Source organism: Lutjanus erythropterus, chromosome 24 (assembly GCF_056507025.1).
Source record: "Lutjanus erythropterus isolate fLutEry1 chromosome 24, fLutEry1.hap2, whole genome shotgun sequence".
NCBI classification, from domain to species: Eukaryota; Metazoa; Chordata; class Actinopteri; order Lutjaniformes; family Lutjanidae; genus Lutjanus; species Lutjanus erythropterus.
The window spans coordinates 15,992,578-16,013,559 of record NC_139340.1 but is presented as its reverse complement, the minus strand read 5'-3'; the positions used below and the strand labels follow the sequence as shown (position 1 = coordinate 16,013,559).

Here is a 20,982-nt window from a genome sequence, read left to right as displayed (position 1 = left end):
ATGCATTGAGTTTTATTGAAATTTTAACTCATATTCAAACTTTTTCAAAATATTTAACTTTGCAAAACTTTCAAAAACACTATTCATAGTTTACTCTTTTAAAGAAAACTTATATCTATTCATTTATAGTATCATAAACTCCTTTTAAACCTTATAATGTTCCACATCCTTCATGCATTATCAATAATAATAAATACTCTATGCAGTGATATCTTTTACAGTAAAGCATGAGTTTTTCAGCTTTTTTCTGCAGAAACTGCCTTCTGTAGTGCTGTTTTAATAATATTCTGCACAACTATAACACAAGCTGTTTCTAAGGGTTGCAGCCAATGTACGTTGACACACCCAGGCTTCACCATGCTGAGCCACTGAGACGAGACTCTATGCAGTGATATAAAGGAAGTACTAAGTGATTAAGTTAGAAAACCAAACAAAGTTTGCTCTCTAACTCTGATGACTAACGTGGTGCCTGTTTGCCCTCTCTTCCATCTTGATTACATAATCCCCAGATTAATTAGCTGTGTGTTTTAGTCACTTCCTGTTGCGCGACCCTCAAATCGGCTCCCTCCGCAATCTGGCCTATCGACTTACAGGGTGCCAGAGCTTTTTCTTTGAAGGCCGCCTCGGCTTCAGAGGCAAAAGAACTCTCTGATCTGACGGCTAAAGGAAAGGGCCCCTGCAGTGTGCCGTTACAGACTGATAAAAACCTAGAAAAACAACATTTGGGTAACACACACACTCCCAGGGAAGAAAAAAAAAATTAAGAATAATTTGGTTGTGAAAACAAGAGGCGGTATGGAACAATGACAATCTGGCTCCTTTGGTAATTTCCTGTCGGCGTTCATTCGTGTGATGTGGTCGTGACTGTTCTGCCGGGATCAATCAAACCTGCGAGCAGATGGCATCGCACTCCTCCGGCAGACTGGGGATTGTCTGTGTTTTTTCAGAGGCGGTAATTGGCCCGCTATGTCACGGACCGGAGCATGCTAACAGCCACTGCCATCGCCGCTGTGCAGCGACAACACGTGTCGTTCTGCTTTGTATGGCTCATAATGTGGTACCTGTGCTACAGGCTCCATTTCATATCAACCCAAAGTTGTGTTGAATGTTGCGGTAATTAATAAGCTATGATGGAAGTCTATTTCAGTAAGAAAAAACACATTTCAGGAGTGCACACAAGCTAAGAAATGCAACATTAACTTCAGCACACTCATTAATCTTCCAACAGCCATCATAAGCCCCCTCTGCTGGTGTCTGGGAGACCCCAAAGAGCCAAACATATCAGATTCTGGATCTGAAACTCTGCTGTATTTGCTAACAGGGTTTGCATTTAGGTGAGGAAAGCTTATGTGGATAAATGGAACCGTGTGTGGGAGACTCAGCAAGAGAAGCAGAGTAATTGCATGTGTACTGTACGAGTCTCTGTGTGTGTGTGTGTGTGTGTGTGTGTGTGGCTGAGACGGCGGGCACTTCAAAGCTTTGATGTTGAAGCTCCTAAATGAGGGCCACCAGAGGTCCAGACTAATGGGACATCATGGGGAGATTAGAGGCCAAGTGCAGCAGGCTGACAACACAGCATTATGTATGTATGTGTATGTGACAGAGAAAGAGAGCGGGAACACGAGTTTGTGTGTGTGTGTGTGTGTGATCCCCCATGTGTATTCTTTTTGCAATTAAAAGTGAAAGTTTGGCTGTGAGTCTAAGACGGAGTTTGTTGGTAATTGGACAGGAAATGTTTCGTTGTGTCCACAAGTATCACAGGAATGTCAATAACGCTAAGAAAACAGTGCATCGATCAAACTTTTATTTTCTTCTGCACAGTCTCTAAACTAGCGCGGAGTCCGTTCAGAAGTCATGTCCGTCTGGAACAGGATGATTGCTTGGCTCCTGGGATTGTGCTTGCAGTGCTGTTGGGGGTTGTGCCTGTTTGGAAGGTGTGGACGTTCAGAACACGTTACCTTTAGCAGCGGTTCGATTGGTTGCCCCCCTGAAGTGCAACTTGCAGCGTTTTCAAGAACTCAACACTGCGCTCACTTGGTTCCTCAGCAATACACCTGCCAAGTGTGAAGCTGATCGGATGAACTGTTCTCGAGATATGTGAAGGACAGTCATACACACGTACAGACCGAAAGAGATTCCTTCATTTACAGTTTATAGTTTAAGTATGATGATGCCTCTGTGTCACCTATTGGCCAAATGGCAATTGGTAGACTTGTAGGTGGAGTAGCAAAAAATCTATATTTGGAACAAAATCCAAATGGACAAAAAATTATCTAGATGCAAGTGAAAGTGGTTTTTATGGATATATTTGTCTGGAGTTGAAGGTGACACTTTATTTGGGGGTGCACATAAGACTCATTACACTGTCATAACCATGTCCAAGTCCAAAATGTACCACTTTACCTGAGGTGAAGGAAAATATTCATGACACTCAACATTCAAACCACATGAAAGTTTAATGTAGTGTTAGAACATTAAAGCTAAACAGTTTCTTCAAGTTGGATAACGTCAAGTTGTCATAACAGAAACACTGTTAGCTGTCATAACAAATGCATTGCTGTCTTGATTAATGTCAACTTGTCATAACAGACATCTCAATCAATGTCAACTTTGCATTAAAAAAGACAATTCACACTTGATGGTAACAGTCTTAAACATTCATAAAAATGCCTTTGTGTTCATGATGGTGTGATGACAGTGTAATGACAGTCTTATGCACACCACCACCAATAAAATTTTACTGACTTGTGTTTCTAAGACCAATCAAAAGTTACATGCGTTACAGCGTCACCATCCGGCCAAACTGCACAAAATTCGACACCACGCTCCCTCTGGTCCTCTGCAATTCACCTGTCAAGTGTGAAGAAGATCGGATAAACGGTTCTTGAGATATGTGGCGGACACACTTACAGACGGACACACAGACAGAAATTCCTTCCCTTATCATCAGATGTGCAGTAAGAAAACTTTGGGCAGCTTTTTCCTCAGTATGGTATAAATCCTTTATTAAATAATCATAACAATAATTATAATAACAATCATAAAAAGAGCATTTCTGTACAAAGACCCCTTTAAAACAACAACAACAGCAGTCCGAGCAGTGCGAAAGGGGGCGATCCTGTCCTTTTTAACATTTGTTTGTTTGTTTGTTTGTTTGGTCCTCCCAGGCAGAAGGGGGCGCTGTGACTGTCACTGTCAGCATCAAAAATGACTTCAACGTATCTGATACTGGCTCCAAAGGCAAGCTGGATCCCCGAGGCTCCAAGGCACTTTGAAGAGAGTCAGTGGGGTCCAGAGAAGCGGGCCTCAGAGGAGAGGGACGGCTTGTTGTATATATGTAGGTGTGTGTGTGTGTGTGTGTGTGTACATGGGGACAGTAAATGGGATGGAATGATGAGTGCATGTGTATGGTCTCAAATATATAGCTCAGGCTTCTCAGCAGCAGACATTGTTCCCTTCATTTTTAGGTCTGAGTGCCTCTCGGAGCGTGTTCATGTTCTGTATACACATCTGTATATACAAGTGGAATGATGTGTGTATGTGCAGGGGTGGGAGTCCTGAGACTCTCACCCCCTCTTTCTCATGGCTTATGAGTCCACTCAGAGCGTGCAAGACCCTTTCTGATTGGTTCAAAACCGTCCCAATGTATGCCCGCCTTGCTGAAAACAAAAATCAGAAAACAGGCCGCGATTAGCCGGTATGTTGAGGCGGAGGTGGTGCGATCTGTGTGTACATGTGAGTCGGGGGTGTGTGTGTGTGTGGGGGTGGAGTAGGTCCTTTAAATCATGGCTTTTTGAGGTCCACATGTAAAACCAGAGAGAGATAGACACCTCCCTCTCATCTCGCTGTCGCCTCGACGTTCCTTTTTTCAACACTTCCGTGAACAGTTTTCGCTTTTAAGGCTTGTTGTGCGTCCGGGCACACAGTCAGTCGATTGAGAAGAGCTTGTGTTCTGTTCTGGCTGCGCGTTTGATCCCATTTGTGTTTTTTGTTTTTTTGTCCTTGTGAAAGCACAGCGAGAACATCGCCCCTGCGAGAGACGGAGGCAGGGGATTTTTAGTGCTCTGTCAGTCACATAGTCTCTCTTTGTTCCTCTTTTCTTCAGTGGTTTCCAGTCTCTGCTCTCACCCAGCAATCCATAGGTTGCACCGACCGACGCTCCTTGACCTTTAACCATTAACCACAATGTAAACATGACCTTCTGTTTGACAGGAACCAGCAAGAACTAAATCTAACAATAACTCTCTCTGCTGTTAAAAGAACGTGTTAAAATGCCCCCCCCCCTTTCCCACCTCTACACACACATACACTTTCTTCGCCTCTTTTTTTCTGGTTATCTGCCATCGCAGACGGGCGACAGGCCAGAACGAAAACATTAAACAGAAAGAGAGTGACCGAAAGACAAACTCGATGGACGTTGGTGACTAAAAATACCACAGACTTCTCAGGAACTAAGAGGATAACTGAGGCTGATAGGTAGCAGAGTCTATGACGGGACAAAGAAAAACAACGGGGCCACACAAAGGAGCTAAGTTCTAGGCCACTGTGTTCACATGTGATCAAAAAAGACGCTTTCTAAGCACGTTCCTAACCTACCACCGTTCCAACACAATGTGTTCTGACTCGGTATGTGTAGCTTACAGTATCCAGTTTCAAAACTAGACCTCTTACAAATCTATGATGCATTTATAAACACTTCTCTTTTGGTGGAGCAGGAATCCGTAATTGATATGTGTAGATATTTATTTTTTGAGGCCTAACATCCCCGCAGTGGAGCAATCCATCTTGGTAAACCCCCCCCCCAGTCTTTCTCTCATTGGTTCTTTCACCACAAAAAACACACTGGACTGTGCCACGTCTCACGTGAGCTAAAAAGTGCATGGCGTCCTTGTCGTCCATGTGTCCGGGGATCTGTGCCACTGAGGAAGTAAACTGACACTAAAGTGGAGGAAATGAAGAAAATAGTGAGAGGTTTTCACAAAACGGCTGTTCTCTCTCGCTCCGTCTCCTTTTTGCGTTTTTTTTTTTCTCCTCCCCCGTGCCTCCTCACGCCTCGGTGCAGCAGCGCTGTTGGTTCAGTTTGACCTTGTGCTTGAGGCCGTCGTACAGTTCGAAGTTGTAGTTCTCCAGGGTGGTGGACGAGCGCGACGACAGGCCGCTGTAGGAGCAGGTGCAGTACAGGAGGAGGCCGGCGCACACCGCCCCGAGCAGCACGCCCAGGGAGCTCATGACGATGATGGTGACCAGGATGGGGTCCAGCGTGTACAGCCACGAGTTGTCCTTCTCTGAGACGCGGGTCACCGGAGGCTCTGATGACGGGGAGGCGGTGTTCCACTCAGGGAACTGTAGACCTGCGACAGGAGGCGGAGAACAGAGGAGAAAAGTTAACTTCATGACAGACAAGTCGAGACTGAACAGACAGAAAACAGGCAGGGACTGAACATCTAAAACTTTCTATGACACCCATTATTCATTATAAACATACTTATAATACTAATAGCATTGTATAATTGTTATAAGTACTCATAAATATTCATAGTGAGAAACACCAGATGCTTAAACACCCAATGACCACTTAGAGTATCTTAATGCATTATAACAGTGATTATGATGCACAATTATACTATGACTCTTGCAACAAAAGGGTAACAGTCTCTATAAAGACCATGTCTGTAATGTGTGATGGGGCATTCATAATATAATGCATTCATAATGCTTTATGACTACACTAAAATACACACATAATGCTTTCTGGTGCATGTCATAAAACATTACAGGTGTAGCTTATAATGAGTTAGAAGTTTAAGTGTCTCATGGATGGTCTTGACCAGTTATAAACTAGAGGTTAAAATATGGGGCTTATAATACATTATGACTACATATGCACACCTCAACAGTTAACTGCAGTAAAGACTCCCTGTATGCTATAACAGTTCATGCAGTATCATAGGTTATCATTGTATGTGCTAAGTACAGTGAAGTGCATGTTGATGCATCTATGAATGAATAATTCTCTGTGATTACAATTATACACATTAGAATTATGTTTACGATGCATTATGCACATGGGCGTCATAAAGTCCTTTCCACACCTGATTGTTGAAGGGTAGGTAGCCATGACACATTATAAGCCCCATCAGTCAACTGTTTTATGACTGCTGATATAGTGCATTATGTGTGTTTTTGAGTGGAGTCATGAAGCATTATGAGTGCTTCATAATTCACAATGAGAGCCTCCTAACATACATTAGATGTGGTCTTTATAGAAAGCATGTAGTATAAGAAAGACAGACTGATATTAAAGAAGGCATAATAACTTTGTGGGCGTTTGGTGAAACTTTTTTAAGTCGCTCTACGGCTCAAAAGGCGTCATGATGAGGTCTTTGTGCCTTACCTCCACCGAGAGGGTCTCTGCCGCTGGAGAGTCGCCCGTCTCCAAATTCATTTGGTCTCTTCACTGTCAGAGAGAAGCAGAGGAAACACGGCCTTTAAGCATCAAGCAAATACTCCATCTAATTAACCCGTTGGATATTGTTAATTCATTTTTTCTGGTGAAAAGTCTGACAATTTAGAGATCTGACATCCATACAGGCACGTGAGTCTCGGTATAATAGAAAAATATGACTTTATTAATAGAGAAAGGTCATTATGATACATTCCTGTCAAACACACAGTCATCACATAACATACTGATGGTATAAGACTGTTCATTCCATGTGAATAAAGATGCAAACATCGTCAAATAATTAACATTCGCCACCGTTATCACCATTAAAATCATCGACACCGTCAAGTTTAAGAGTGGTGCGTGAGATGATCAAAGAAAAAAAAAAAGAGGCAACAAAAGTCAACATTTAAGTAGTTCTTGTGATGCTTTCCACTCGCAGCACTGCCAGGCGGCGTGAACTGAAAATTGATATGTATGTGAGCGTCTGAATTGGAAGATTGCAAGTGTGGTAAAACTAGAAATGGCTGCAGCACTTTAGTGGAGCCCGATAGCTCAAGTGTACTTATACTTTAGATGAGTTTTCTTTTCACTTTTTTTGTCTGTGTGTGTTTGTGTCTACGTGTGTGTGTGTGTGTGTTTTTGCGCTTGCTGCTCTTGGCAAGCACACAGGAGTGGGAGTAACTGCTTGGCAAGGCACACGTCTAGATCTGGAGGTCTTTGATGGCCAATGGCGTTATTAATGCTGTTTCCAGGGCGACTGAATTTTGGCAGCGGATTGGGCGACGGAGGTGCGGTAGATGGGAGGGAAAAGTGCTTACCGCAGCCTTAATAAATGTTATCTGTCCATTAACTAATTACAACTATTAGAAGCTTGGAGCGTAACGGTGTCGGGATGGACCAGTAAGGGTGTCCAATCCCTCCTCCCCGAGTTGATTTAAAAGCACATAGTGACGGCGTGCCAGAAAACACTTTTTTCTTTCTTCCTCACTCCAAAGAGAAAAGTTCTAAATTGTGGCGACAAATGGGGGTGCATTCTGCTGAGCTGTGGGCTAGTGGGTGATGGATATTTGCTGGTGTGACAGATCACGAAAGCACGGCCCGTTAAGCCGCAGAGTGAAGACCTCAATTTCATTCGACGCAGGGTGTTAAACTGAGCGCGTGTCACATCTCGCCACCTCTGTGCCGACCGATGAGAGAGAAATTGGTGCAAATTTGTCTATCTCAGCCTTTCGGGTTTGAGGAATTTCACAATAAAATAGGCTTTTAGATCCCAGATATGTTAAATGTTAGTAAGAAGTGCATTAGCTGTGTCTTATTTTATGTTAAAGGGACAGTTCAGATTATTTGATGTGAGGTTGTGTGAGGGGCATCAGCATGGAAGCTATGCAGTGAACTGCTGTGGACGGGGTCTGCAACAAAATGTGTTTTAGCCACATAAAAAATGTCCAGCTAAAAAAAAAAATCAATATCAGTTTAAGTGTGCAATATATTCTGAATATTTTCACTGCTTTACTTTGCCGTCTGACCAGCCATTACTCCTGGGAAACTGCTGTTATATAAGCCAAACATCACTCTCTCCAAAACCAACCAAACTCCATAGGCAAAATAGTCAATTTTATCTCACAGAGCACATGAGCTGCTGGTCTACTCCTGCCTTGATCTGTTGTGCTGGATATTTCGGATTTACCGCCACACAATAACACAAACAAACTAACAGATCATGGCAGCAGGAGACCAGCAACTCCTGCGTTCAGTGAAATAAAATTACTGATTTCACCTATGGAGTTTGGTTGGCTTGGAGAGAGCAACATTTGGCTTGTAAAATGTCGATTTCTTGTCAGAAATGGCTGTCTTGCAGCAAGGTAAAGTGCTGAAATTATTCTAAATATTGTGTACAGTTAAACTGACAGTTTTTTTTTTAGATTTAACTTTTTCAAGTGGCTAAAATAGTATTTGTTGCTTTCCTTTCCGCAGTTGTACACTGCTTAGCTTTGATGCTGGTGTAATACACTAACTATCCTCATACAACACCACTTAAATAATCTGAATTATCCATTTAAAGCCATTCATGGCATTGTATGGCACTAAAGGAAGAATTGTCAAGAGCTGGATCTCTGCTCTGGTTTTCATAATGTCTTGGATCCCTCTCAAGGGTGCGCATATACACCAAAACACCGCACTTATGGCTTCCAGCTGGTCCGGCGGCATTGTGGGATTTGTAGGAGTATAAATCAAGAAAGAAGCAGTGATGGCAGACAGCTGTGTCTATTTACAACCCTAAAAACAACAAGCACATTATTCCCACCGAAAAACACAACAAGGCTCGGCTCGGCGTGGCTTTCATCTGGGCGGCTCAAAGACGTGTGGAACAACGGGAGTGGGCGGCGCGCAGCAGAAATGGGGAGTGGTACAACGTGCTTTATTACGCCAGAGAATCAAGATGAAACACTAAACACTGAAGACGGCTGCATCCATCACTGACTGATGCCTTTATCAGGGGGAGACAAGACGTTCAATCAAACGAGCTGGTTATCTCCATTTGTGATGCAGGACTTAAAGTATGATGGATTTGCATTCCTTTGTTTTAAATGTGTACATGCTCTGTTGAAGAGGACAATGGAAGGGTTTTTTTTTCTCCTCCGTTACAACACCCTCACTACTGGTACAACAACTATCTGGCGTTGTTATTACAGAGATACCAAGAGCTTTGTTTTCTGGGGCTTGCCAGATCATTTCCACAGCTCGAACGTTGAATGCCTCTCAGCCTAACAGTTTTCTCCTCTCTGTCTCTCTCAGCTCTGCACAGCTCCTCATGTCTCTGGGGTCTTGTTTTAGCCTGTGGTTTGGCAGCTCTGGCTGGCTCTCCGGCTCGACCACCCCCCCAACAACACACACACACACCAACCCCACCCGCCCGCCCCCTCCTCTTCCCAGCCCACACATGTCTGTGTGTACGTCCACGCTGGGGTCATTTCGGGAGGACCGCTGGGGTTATGAGGAGCCAGACGGCACTCAATGGTCCGAAACAAGCTGTTCAGATAAATAACTTACTCAGACTTGAGTCCTCGCGTCAGGAGCAGCATAGTGTGAAATGTCAACAACAAACTCCTTAATGGAACAAAGAAGAAAACAGCAACCGAAGCTACATCCATTAGAGACAGAGAGAGAGCACAGTGTTTCAGTTTAGGACAGTGTCTGCGTCGTCATCACCCTTGCGACTGTAAACTAAATGAGATAAGGGGGTTCGTCCAGTGGATGTCCTGTCAATCACACTGCCACTGACATCACGAGTCGGCGTCCTGCTCTGCCAAACACAACACAGCTAAGCGCTTCCTTTCAGCAGAGGGTACGGTGTCGGTCCCGGCTGTCCAGCCTCACTGTCAGGACTGGCTCCACCCCTGGGGCGGCCATACTGGAGGACCAGTTAGAATACTGGAAGCACTGCGAGGAGCTGTGATAGGCCACTGACAGCTGGCTCTTCTTGGTGGCCAGGTGTTGTCGGCAGCAACAGAGGGCTCTGACCAAGATGGCCACCGCCAGGAGAAGGAGGGCGCCCCCGGCGGCCATAATGTAATACCAGTGGATGGGCAAGGGAGGCACAGGAACGCCTCCCCCTGGTGGAGAGATACAGAATAATTGGCCAGCGGGAAAAAGAGAGGAGCGGCACTTGTTTATTTTCTACATTAGGCTTGGGCGGTATAAAGATATTACGGTATACAAGAAGGATATTAAAAAATCCAGACGGCATGATTTTTAATAGCATCAAGGACACTATTAAACTTTTTTTTTTGTAGTGCACAGCACGTGCCACCAGGGGTCAGTCTCTCTACTGGTGGACACGGCAGCGCATCTGAAGGATAAATTTACAGGACTAATGAGTGAAAAAAATGTCTCTGCCCTGGGAGTATTTTGGATTTAGTCCTGATTATAAAGGTAAGCCAGCTGTTAAGTAAGGACAAACTTAATAAACTTTGCAAAACAGCTACAGAAAATTCTTAATAACTCAGGGTATTCTGTAAATTTAAGAAAGAATGCAACATTTTATTGATGATATTTTGCAAATACAGTAAACTGTAACAGATACAGCCTACTAATTCTGCAGACTTCCGTAAAAAACTGCACAATTTTTTAAGTTGTTGACTTATGAGAATCTTTCTTAACTAAAATTCAGCAAATTCAGTTCACTGATTGGTCAGAGTAGCGTAGCGTGTTGAGCGAGCGTGAGAGAGCAAGTTGGAAGACTGATTTCAGAGTGCGACGGTGAATGCGCCCTGAGCAGAGGAAGAGGTGAGCAGTGAAGCTGTATGGCTGGCAGTAAATGTACAGTTTAGAGTGGGATAACAGCTGCAGCTTCTCAAGACCAAAGAAAAGCTCCTGAACGTGTGTTGTTTCCCAATCCTACCACGATCAGCTCCACCTACGATGAAGGAGTACTACCTGCAGTGGAGTTACACAATTTTTACATAAATGCAATCATAATATTTTATAATCCAGTAGAATGTCAGGATGGTACGAAAATCTGAAAAAATAGATACCGCCCAAGCCTATTCTACATTTAATTATCTATTTTCTATCCCTATTGGTCTTCATCATACGAACAGCAGGCGTGCACCTCATGTGAGCATGCACAAGCATGCCAGTTGCAAAAATTAAAATAAATCTCCAAGGCCAAAAGAAAATTCAAATGCATCCATTTCTCTCATGTAGCTTGGGTTGCAGTTGGACTACAAGTTTTCACACCAAGATCATCCAGAGATTTGGTTTGAAATCCATCCAATGGTTGATCCAATCGTATTCAATGCAATTAAATTTCCTCAAAGCTCCGGCGAGATGACTTGGTGTGAAACGAAAGCCAGAATAATTAGTTATAAAAGCACCCACACACATTGAATTAAGGAGCTTCCTCTTCCTGGAGTCACAAACAGCCCCCCGATGAACGTCTCAGAACCATGCAAGAATCGGTCGGACGCCACATGGGAATCCAATGTTCCAGAGCCCCGTCTCTCTGAGCCGATGCTGGATTGGGATTTGTTATTTAGCTGGCTCGAGTTGGCAGATTTGTTTTGAGTACATAATTTATCCTGTTCTCTGTTCTTTTGCTTTTTCATTTCTCCTTTTTCCTCATGCATCAGACTCCCGGCCAGTCCTCTCCTCCTCAAGCCAAGCGCTGTCTCCTTGGAGACTATCTCCGCAGATCCTCTACACTGCTGCCCCTGGCTTGAACCCCCCCCCACCCCCCCTTTTCAAATTCTTGGTAAGAAACGACTAACCACCTTCCAAGAAGCCTCCACTCGACTGTCCAAGCCCGCTATGCAAAAACGAACCCCCTGAGGACACTGACAAACTAAAAAATAAAGCCCACATGTAGCATCCAGACTCGATGTGTAGAGTTGTGAGAGTGAGAGAATGTCAGACTGAACTGGGGAAAGTGAAGCAGAGCTGAATACATCCTGATTTTTGGACCGTGTCACATAATTACAGAGGGAAATGGTGCGTGCTCCTGCTACTTCACACTGCACACACTCATTAGACAGAGCTGAGTTAGGGAGAGGAGAGTGAGACACCCGTGCTTGCCGCTGCTCAGTCACTCTATCTGATTGCTTTTCACTGGGGACACTGGTGTGTGCGTGCGCTCGTGGCGATATTAATGTGTGTGCTTGTGCATGTTTGTCGAGGGTTAGAGACTCCGTGTGCGTGAAGACGGAGGAGTGGAAAAGCCGGAGAAGTGCACACACATCACATTCGCACTGGAAACCGCCAAGCTCTTATCTTATTGGGAGACATTATGAGATGCCAAAACACTAACATCAATCTCATAGAGTCCCCCAGGATGCTCTAAATATTTTTCATGAGGCAGACAGTTATTTAAAACCCTTCAGGCTGTGTCAGGCAGCCTAGAACTGAGAATATGGAGCTCTTTTCAAATATCTGACTCCATGAGGTGCGCTTGATTTAGCTTGCCTTGCACGCAGAGTTTGCTCTTTTGAGACTAATCCTTTGTTTCCACTGAGACTGACAAGCTAAAACTAATGCACAGCAACTGAAATCATCTATTTTCCAACTAGGTTAGAGTTTGAAAAAAAATCATTCTGTGTTTGCAAATTTAATAATTTAGATTTTAGCAAGGGGTTTAGTATTTGTTTGGTGATGTCTGCATGCTGCTGCTGATGCGATGAGTCACTAGTTTTAAAAATGAATGCAGGTCTATTAATTTGGGATCACACAGCGCCAGCAGACTCAGCCTCTGTGAGGCCGTTCACACCCGTTATTAACATGCGTCCCGGGTGATCCGATCACAAGCGGACGTCTCTAAGTATACAGTTATGAATGCATGAAAGACAAATTGAGGACACGTCTGAGATCAGATCGCTGAAATGCTGGGCTCAGATCCTGGCAGGGATGGAGGGGATGAGTCCACCCTAACTTTGAAAAACATGAAGTTGTCCACCCTTAAAAATGATGTAATTTTTATGTAAAGTTTTGAAATAATTCAGTGCTGGGCCAATACATGTGCATCTGTGGCAAACACTTAACCACAGGTTAGCTGATGATGTTATGAGTAAATGATGTGCCGACTGTGCCTTTAGATTGAAGCGAATCATAAAAGAGTCTTAACGCTTTTCAAATAATGTCTCATTTTACAGCCTGTGCATTTGAAAGAGCATATTTGACCTTCCTGCTAACAATGAACCTTATAAACAGCATAAAGTAACACAGGAAGTGGGGTAACACTGTCCAAAACTATCTAAAATCAAAGTTTTCTACCTGTCTTGTAGTAAAAGGTTGCGTAATAAGCACAAACGGCTGTGCAGCGGTTCTGCTCTTGAGCCACACTGAAGGACCTCCTGCATCCAGGAAGTAATCCAGTGGACAGTTGGTTAATTTTTCCACAGGGGGATGAACCTGGTTCTTTCACTGACCGCTAACTGACTCTCATATACGACAGGTCCGAGATGAAACTGACAGAATGGCAGTTACTCAGAGAAACTTCAGCACCACGGACAGCACCATTAATTTCTCAATATGCAGCGCAGTTGGGCTACCGATGCTTCAAAGCTGCGGTCGGGGGTCATAGCTTCTCCCTCGTACCTCAGTCAGATAAAAGATCGATGAGTCAGGGAGGCTGGACTAACATATTCAACTAAACAGCCCGTCTGTCCCTGAACTCTCTCTGCTACTCGGGGAAGGAGAGGCGGGTTGTTTGCTAACAAGGAGGGTAGCACCAAATCGCCTCCTGGCAGTGCATTAAGTTTCCTTTTAAGACAACAGTGTGTTGCTGTGTTATTTTGTCTGATTCTCTCATTAATGCCTTTCTTTGTCATCTGTGAAAGCATCAGATTTTCACGCGAGGTGCATGTGGAGATGCAACCTAATGTCAGGTGTGAAGCGAGGATCTGCGTGTTAATACCAGGTGCGAACAGCCTCTGTGTTGCTGGTGAAGGACTGGTTTTGGCTGATTGTTTAGCGGTTTTAGACAATTTAGTGCCACCAAGCAGAAAACCCCCAGGCTAGTGCATACCAACGAGCAGGAAGCAAGACCAAAGAGAGGAAGTGACGTCGCAAAGTCAAACTCACCTGGATTTTCAGGAGAGAACGCCGCGATGGGTTCTGCGAGGACAGAGAGAGAAGGCAGGCAGACACAGAGGAGGGAACAGAAAGAGGGAGAAGGAGGGCTGTTAGATAACTTTAAATACGAGGGAAAAGTCAGCCAAATGTCACACAAATGTCACAAGACTATCAAACTCCTCCTGAGGAAATTTAAGTTAATTCCTCAGATAAACTCACATGAATTATGGCATTTACTCGGCTCCTTTGCTCAAATGCAATTTCAAACAGAGTACATTGTGTGAGCTGGGAATTTGAGATGAGAGTGTATGGGGCTACGCGTGTGTGTGTGTTCAGAAAGTTCACGCATTTCAAGTTGTTTATCTGCGGAGCCCAGTTAAACTGCAGCGGGCAGGGGGTTTTTGGCTTGCTGCAAATGCACAGAGCAGAACCTTCACTTTGATTGCCTGGAATGCAAACACAAAGAACTGGTGTGTGTGTGTGTCAATATGTGTGTGTGTGGCTTATTGTGTATTAGATAGTATGTGTACGTGTGTGTGTGTGTGTGTTCGGGGGCGGGTGAAATAGAAAGAAAGAAAGACGGAAACCGGCTTGGGAACTGGCGCCTTTTGGCGGGAACGCCAACGTACTGTGAAAAACTCAACTGCGTTGGGTGATAAGCAGCATCCCAGAATGCTCTGGGAGTGGTGGAGGAGGGGAGGGGAAGGGAGGAAGGAGGAAACACAGCAGCAGAGGCAGCAGGAGGGGGCCGGGGCTGTCGGCTTCGCCTTCCAGGCGCAAGAATCATGTGAGACTTTCAGGACCAGTGGCAGACTGAGGTTTTCTGAGGAGCAGGGGCGAAAAAAATAAAAAGGGCACAAGCTGTATGTGGTGGGGCACCAACACACCAAAAGACGTGCTGCAATTTATCATGTTTTGTCCACTTGAAAGGCACTCTTGAGGGCACTTTAGCATCTTGTCTTGGACCTTGGACCACTCTAAAGGGAACTAATATGTTTTGTCCATTCAAAGTGCACTCTAGAGTGTGCATGATCATGTTTTGTCCACTTGAAAGGCACTTTGAAAGCCAGTTTATCACATTTCATCCACTGGAAAGGCAGTCAGGAGGGCACTAGGACAGTGGGGCACTCTAGTGGGCACTTTATCACATTGTCTTGGACATTAGGACACTGTAGTGTCCACTCGAAAGGCGCCCTAGAGGGCACTTTTGCTGTATGTCTTCAAACATGAGGTCACCAGATAAAAGAACACAAACACAAAGAGGACAAAAACTCAATTACAGTCCTGCTCCCCGCTGTGGTCCAGATCCAGAGCGCACTGGATGTCAGTCAGAAGTGACGACGGCAGGTTTTTGGTCTCTGAACCCCGGGCTCGCTCTCTGATCTGTTTAAGACCCTCTCCAAAGCCCCCGCTCGGGCCAGATTAAGGAGGCTGCGGCGGCGCTCGAGCTCGCGCCAGGCACCCAGAAAAACTTGCTTGGGAAACAGCCTGTCTAGTAATTCCCTTTGACGGCTCGGGAAAAGCTCTGTTTACAAATACGACAGTGAGGAGTGAGCGCAACGAGAAATAGAGGGAGGGGAGAGAAAGAGAAGAAGAGAAATCTAATGAAACATAGATTAGCATCGCAGGGGCCCACGGGGCGTTTATGGCCTACTTTTCCTATTCTTCTTTTCTTTTTCTTTTTTTGGTGGAGGAATAAACGCTGTCCCTCCCTCTCCTTCCTCCTTTCATCTCTGTATTTGGTGGGCTCTTTGGAGGAGACGCTGTCTCCGAAAAAAAACTGGGATGGGAGTGGAGGAAGGATTTGAGAGGGGTGGGGGGGGTGGGGGTGTTTATCACTTCATGTGTGTCGCTGTTCAAGGACCTTAAGGCGAAAACTGGAGGAGGTGGGAGGGAAAGAGACGAAATGGCAGCTTGATGGAGGAAGAGATGATGATGAGGCGATGGAGGGGTTGACAGTGGATGAGAGGGAACTGGTGAGTCAGATGGATTTTGTATATTTTTTTACTTTTTCAATATTCCTGTGGATGGAAACGATTTTGGCAAACTGAGGCAAAAATAAATAAATAAATAATACAGCTGTCTGTCTGTCAGTCAAAGAGTTGCCCCTCTGTAAAAAAAAGTTGAGAAAATGTATAATTTCAAGGCAAGTTTGTGTATTTGCTTATTTTTTTCCAATATTCTTCTGGATGGGAAAAATTTTTGGCAAACTGAAGCCAAAAAACCCACCCAAAACAGTTTGTCTCTGTCTGTTAAAAAGTTGCTCCACTGAAAAACAAACTAATGAAAAAATAAAAACAAAGAAAAGTTGAGAAAAGTCATAATTTCAAAGCAAAGGTTTCAAGATTCCTCTGGATGGGAAAGATTTAGTCAAACTGAAGCAAAAAGAAAAAACAGTTTGTCCCTATTTTTTGAGTTTTAAGTCAAACTCAAACTCTTATGTTTTGAAGCAATCTAAAAAAGTTTTGCTGACATATAATCTTTTACTGAGATAATTAGCTTAATTATCTAACTTAATTATAATTAACGGCTAGCAGGAAACACACCGTCAACCTAAATTATGTAATTCTCTCAACAAAATATATAACATGTCTGGTGTTTTTTAGACTTTTTAATGCAGAAATGTTGCCTTGAAATTATGCGTTTTCTTTTACAGCGTAGAAACGCGAGGTCCCGCTGTGTGTGTGTGTGTGTGTGTGTGTATGTTTGTGTGTGACTTACGCGTGCACTCTTTCAGAGGGATGCTGGAGCTCATGTGGATGTTGTCAATCCAGATGTGTCCTCTGGTGCCGTGCACAAAGAAACCCTCCATCACCACCTATCAAAGCCGAAACGGGGGAGGAAGAGGAAGGGGAAGAGGAAGAGGAAGATGAGGAGGAGGAGGAGGAGGTATGAGTCGAGAAAGAAGAGGAGGAAGAGGGAGACGGAGACAGGATGAAGGCAAGGCAAGGGGGAGCAGGGGGGCGGAGGCAAATCAAGAACGGGGACAAGCGGGAGGAGGAGGAGGAGGAGAAAGAGGATAAAAACTTAATACGGTGCCTCTGATTTCAAAGTTGCACTCAACACTCGCAATCATCCGCCTCGTCTCTGCAAGTGTCTCCGACTTACTTTTTCATGAGAACATTAACTGCTTGTGATGTCTTTGACAAATGCACAGCGATCCCCAAACAATCACACAGCCAATAGAGACAGTGCGGCTTACTTTAGCTCCTTTTGAAGTCAAACCTGGCCTAAGGTGACAGAGAGGTTAAAAGTGATGCTTTCACATGCGCCGAGATGAATGTTTCTCTCTCCAACCAGCCCCGATAAAGACATTAAAGACACATTTCTCTTTCTGGGGAGACATGTAATAAAAGGTCTGACCCAGATACCTATTTATCAAGCAGACATACTTTAATATAGCTCACTGATATTTGCCAGAAGTCTCATTCCTTCGTAGCATTGCTCTTACGACTTCTCCCATCAGCTTTTCCACTTTTTCATAAGATTAAGTTCATTCCAGTCTGTATTTTACCTACAAAAAACACGGGTTTATTACTACCTGGAAGTCTTTTGGGGAGCGAGGCAGGATGGTGCGACCCTCCTTCCAGACGGGGCCCTGGTCGTCCTTCAGCGTCCACACGACGGTCTCCTCGTTGTGGGCGTCCCGCAGCAGCACCTTCAGGTGGCCCTGGGCCTCCCCCGACAGCTGGTAGGAGAAGAGGAGGCACAGGGGCCCCGTGTCGGCCGCCACGACGGGGCTCACGAGGCGAGCTCGCTGCTGCTCCGTCTTCAGGCTGGCGTCCATGTACAGATAACTGTTGAGCTCTGGAGAATAAATTAAAATTACACTTGTATAAATTTAAAATGGGCGCCTTTTTCAGATAGATTGTGCAAAATATTTAAGTTCCTTAAAGACAGTTAAGGGACAGACTCTTATGATTAGTTTTTAATCGTGCAACAGAGCTCTGCTTAATTTTAAGTCTGGATTTACTCATTTTAGACTTAGCATTGCTACACTCTGATTAGATTCAATGAATCTTTGATGAAGGAGCCCAGCTTTACTCTTATAAAGGTGTGTAAAATGACTGAAATGTAATGCAAACGTACAGTCGCTATCACACGTCACCACACACTCTTTCACCTCCTCTGCCTTGAAAACAGAAAACCGTTCCTACATCTAGATGCGACTTTGTTATCTCCATATTTTAGCTGTATTTAGTTTTGAAAATCCCATGAACTTTGGTCTGAAAATCTTTCAAAGCCCAATTAGATAAACTCAGGAATACATGGGATCAAGTGGAACATAAAAAAAAACGGTGACATTGGAGAATTTCACAGCAACAATATGCAGCCGAGCTGCTTTAGTATTTTTAACACATTTCCACAAATGAGCAGAGCTTTGTTTTAACCTTGAGTTTGCTGGTTGTTACAGTCAAACGAAAGTGGGGGAAAAAAAAAACAGATTTAATGGATTTTAATTTCAGCCCTCGAGGCAATAAAAACTCAGAAATTTGAAAGGCTGTGCAGACTTTTGATATCCACTGTAAATGGATGCTGCTGGAATGAATTTGTGAGGGCGCACACGCGTTCTGTGCGTGCGTACGCTCACACAATTAAAACCATTAATCATCAGTGTTTTCACACACAGACGGACACATATATGAACACATGAAGAGTGTGTGTTCTCATACAATTACAGTTATCTCCAACACGACGCTCAGACAGAAAGGAACTAATCATGAGGACGGAATCAGTGCCACACAATAGTCACACCAAACAATAGGGATATGACAAATATAAACACGCAGAAGAATAGGTCCAGTGAGAGCGTCACTCGTACATGTGGAGCTACCAGAACTCCAGCCAAGACCCTCGGGGCCTATTTCTCTTCATTCCCTTCCAGGTAAATGACTTAAACAACGGAAAAGTCCAACAAAACGCACGCCGCTCCATTTGTTTACACCAGAGGATGTTTAGTTTGCAAATTGGATGCCAACATGAATTCCATTGTGAGAGAGTAAAGATTGGTGGGCCTACAGTCCGAGAGCGTGTGTGTGTGTGTGTGTGTGTGTGTGTGTGTGCGCCCATGTATGTGTGAGAGAGTGACTCAATGAGGCGTCTGGTGAAGAATTTCTTAAGTGGGCCCTGTGGGAAAATGTCCAGTATCAACAATCTGCAGATTAAATCACCTGCTTTATCATGGACAACTCTGTGTGTGTGTGTGTGTGTGTGTGTGTGTGTGTGTGTGTGTATACAACTGTTTTACAAGCAAGGAAAAAGTTGTCTGAGACAAATAAGCCAGCAAATTCAGGTATTTTAATATGTGTGAGTATTGTTAACTTTTTAACTAGCTGACTAACAATGTAACGTTTTATTAACTTTTTTTCTCGCTGACAAACAATGTAATTTTTTGTTAATTAATACAGAAAAACTGAGTTGATGTTTTTTCCCCTCTCTTTTAAATTCACTAGGTCCTGACAGCACATAACTTTCTTTCTTTCTTTCTTTTAATTTGCATAAGTACACATCTCCATATTGATTACATTACATAAATAATTGTTTCAAATTGTGCAACAGAGCTCTGCTTAGTTTCTGGTGTGTGTGTGTTTGTGTGTGTGTTGTGTGTGTGTGTTTGTGTGTGTGTTTGTGTGTGTGTTTGTGTGTGTGTTGTGTGTGTGTGTTTGTGTGTGCGTGAAGCGAGGAAAAAGTAGTCCGAGACAAATCAGCCAGCATATTCAGGTGTTTTCCAGAATATGTGTCAATGCCTGTTTGTGTTTGGTGGAAACACCACAAGGTTTGTCTTTAAACACGACGTCTGCTTTTTATCCAAAGCGCCTTACAGTGGCATCCGGCGCGGGTGTATGTTTTTAGCGCCGCCGTGCTCAAGTTATTGAGTGACTGGGTCGATAACCTTTCGCTGCGTGTGTGTGGGTGTGTGTGCGCTCTTTCCAGCAGATCCGACAAGCAGTATCTGGAGGGACAAATCTTCCTCTGACTTGACAGCTCCCCTCTGCCCGCCATACGCCCAGACTCGCCTGTGTGTGACACTTCAGACAGCGTGTGTGACAGTATGTCCCTTGGCCCTTTGCAGCCCTGGATTGAGAGTGTGTGTGTGTGTGTGTGGGCCTCTGTATGCTCTCCCTTGCTGTTTTGTGTGTGTGTGTGTGTATATACGCCTAGAGAGGATATGGGAGTGAAACATATTTGTGACTCCGCCAGGCATTTTATCACTCATTTTAATGTGTGCGCACCAAAGCCTCTCCCATCGTCTCTGCCCTGTGTTGAAGCGCGGCGTCGTGCAGCGAACCCCCCATTGTTGTGCCTCTTGTTCGCCAGACAGCTCATAATCGAGCCTGCCTCGCCATACGCAGCACAACAGAGCATTATTAATCCATTTCACAGCGGTCTCCTGCAGCGAGAAGCAAACAAGGATTCAATCTATGAAGCCTAGTTAGCATGCTTTTACTAGCGGGGGGATATTAAGCCAAATAATAAAATAGAAGGTGGCTAATTCCACTTCTGTGCCTAATTACTGGTTCTGTGGCTGAGGTCAAGAGGCGAGGAGATCATGGTTTCTGGGTCAAATGAGAAAAATAAACTTTATAGAGGATCAAACTGTGATTTCAGTCTTTAGTCATCCAATCCTAACTTTAAACTTACACTTGAGGAGGTTTAACTTTTAAAATCACTGCCTTTTTAGACGGACTGAGCAAAAAAATTAATAAACAGTCAGACAGTTGCTGTCAGGCCACATTTCTCCATTATACAATGCAACATTTTGTGAACTTTTTAGGGAACAAAGAAACGTTTTGTTAACTTTTTCTTGTGCCTCTTGTTCACCAGATCAAGCCTGCTTGCCACGTGCGGCGAAACAGAGAATTATTAACCCTTTTCAAAGCGGCCTCCTGCAGCAAGAAGCAAATATGGATTCAATCTATGAACCTGTTTGCCATGTTTTACTAGCAGGGGGATATTAAACCAAATAA

At 44.1% G+C, this 20,982-nt stretch overlaps 1 protein-coding gene across 1 annotated transcript in view; it reads right to left on the bottom strand.

Annotated features, from left to right (window-relative positions):
• Positions 1–2,977: 2,977 nt before the first annotated feature.
• nrp2a (neuropilin 2a) overlaps positions 2,978–20,982 on the bottom strand; it is an 84,195-nt gene continuing 66,190 nt past the window's right edge. The window contains exons 14-18 of the mRNA XM_084713849.1: positions 17,556–17,821; positions 16,736–16,832; positions 14,024–14,056; positions 6,395–6,457; positions 2,978–5,351 (exon numbers count right to left, since the gene is read on the bottom strand). Of these exons, the coding sequence (XP_084569975.1) occupies positions 5,047–5,351; positions 6,395–6,457; positions 14,024–14,056; positions 16,736–16,832; positions 17,556–17,821 (764 nt within the window). The 3' untranslated portion in view covers positions 2,978–5,046. The remainder of the gene's footprint in view (positions 5,352–6,394; positions 6,458–14,023; positions 14,057–16,735; positions 16,833–17,555; positions 17,822–20,982) is intronic.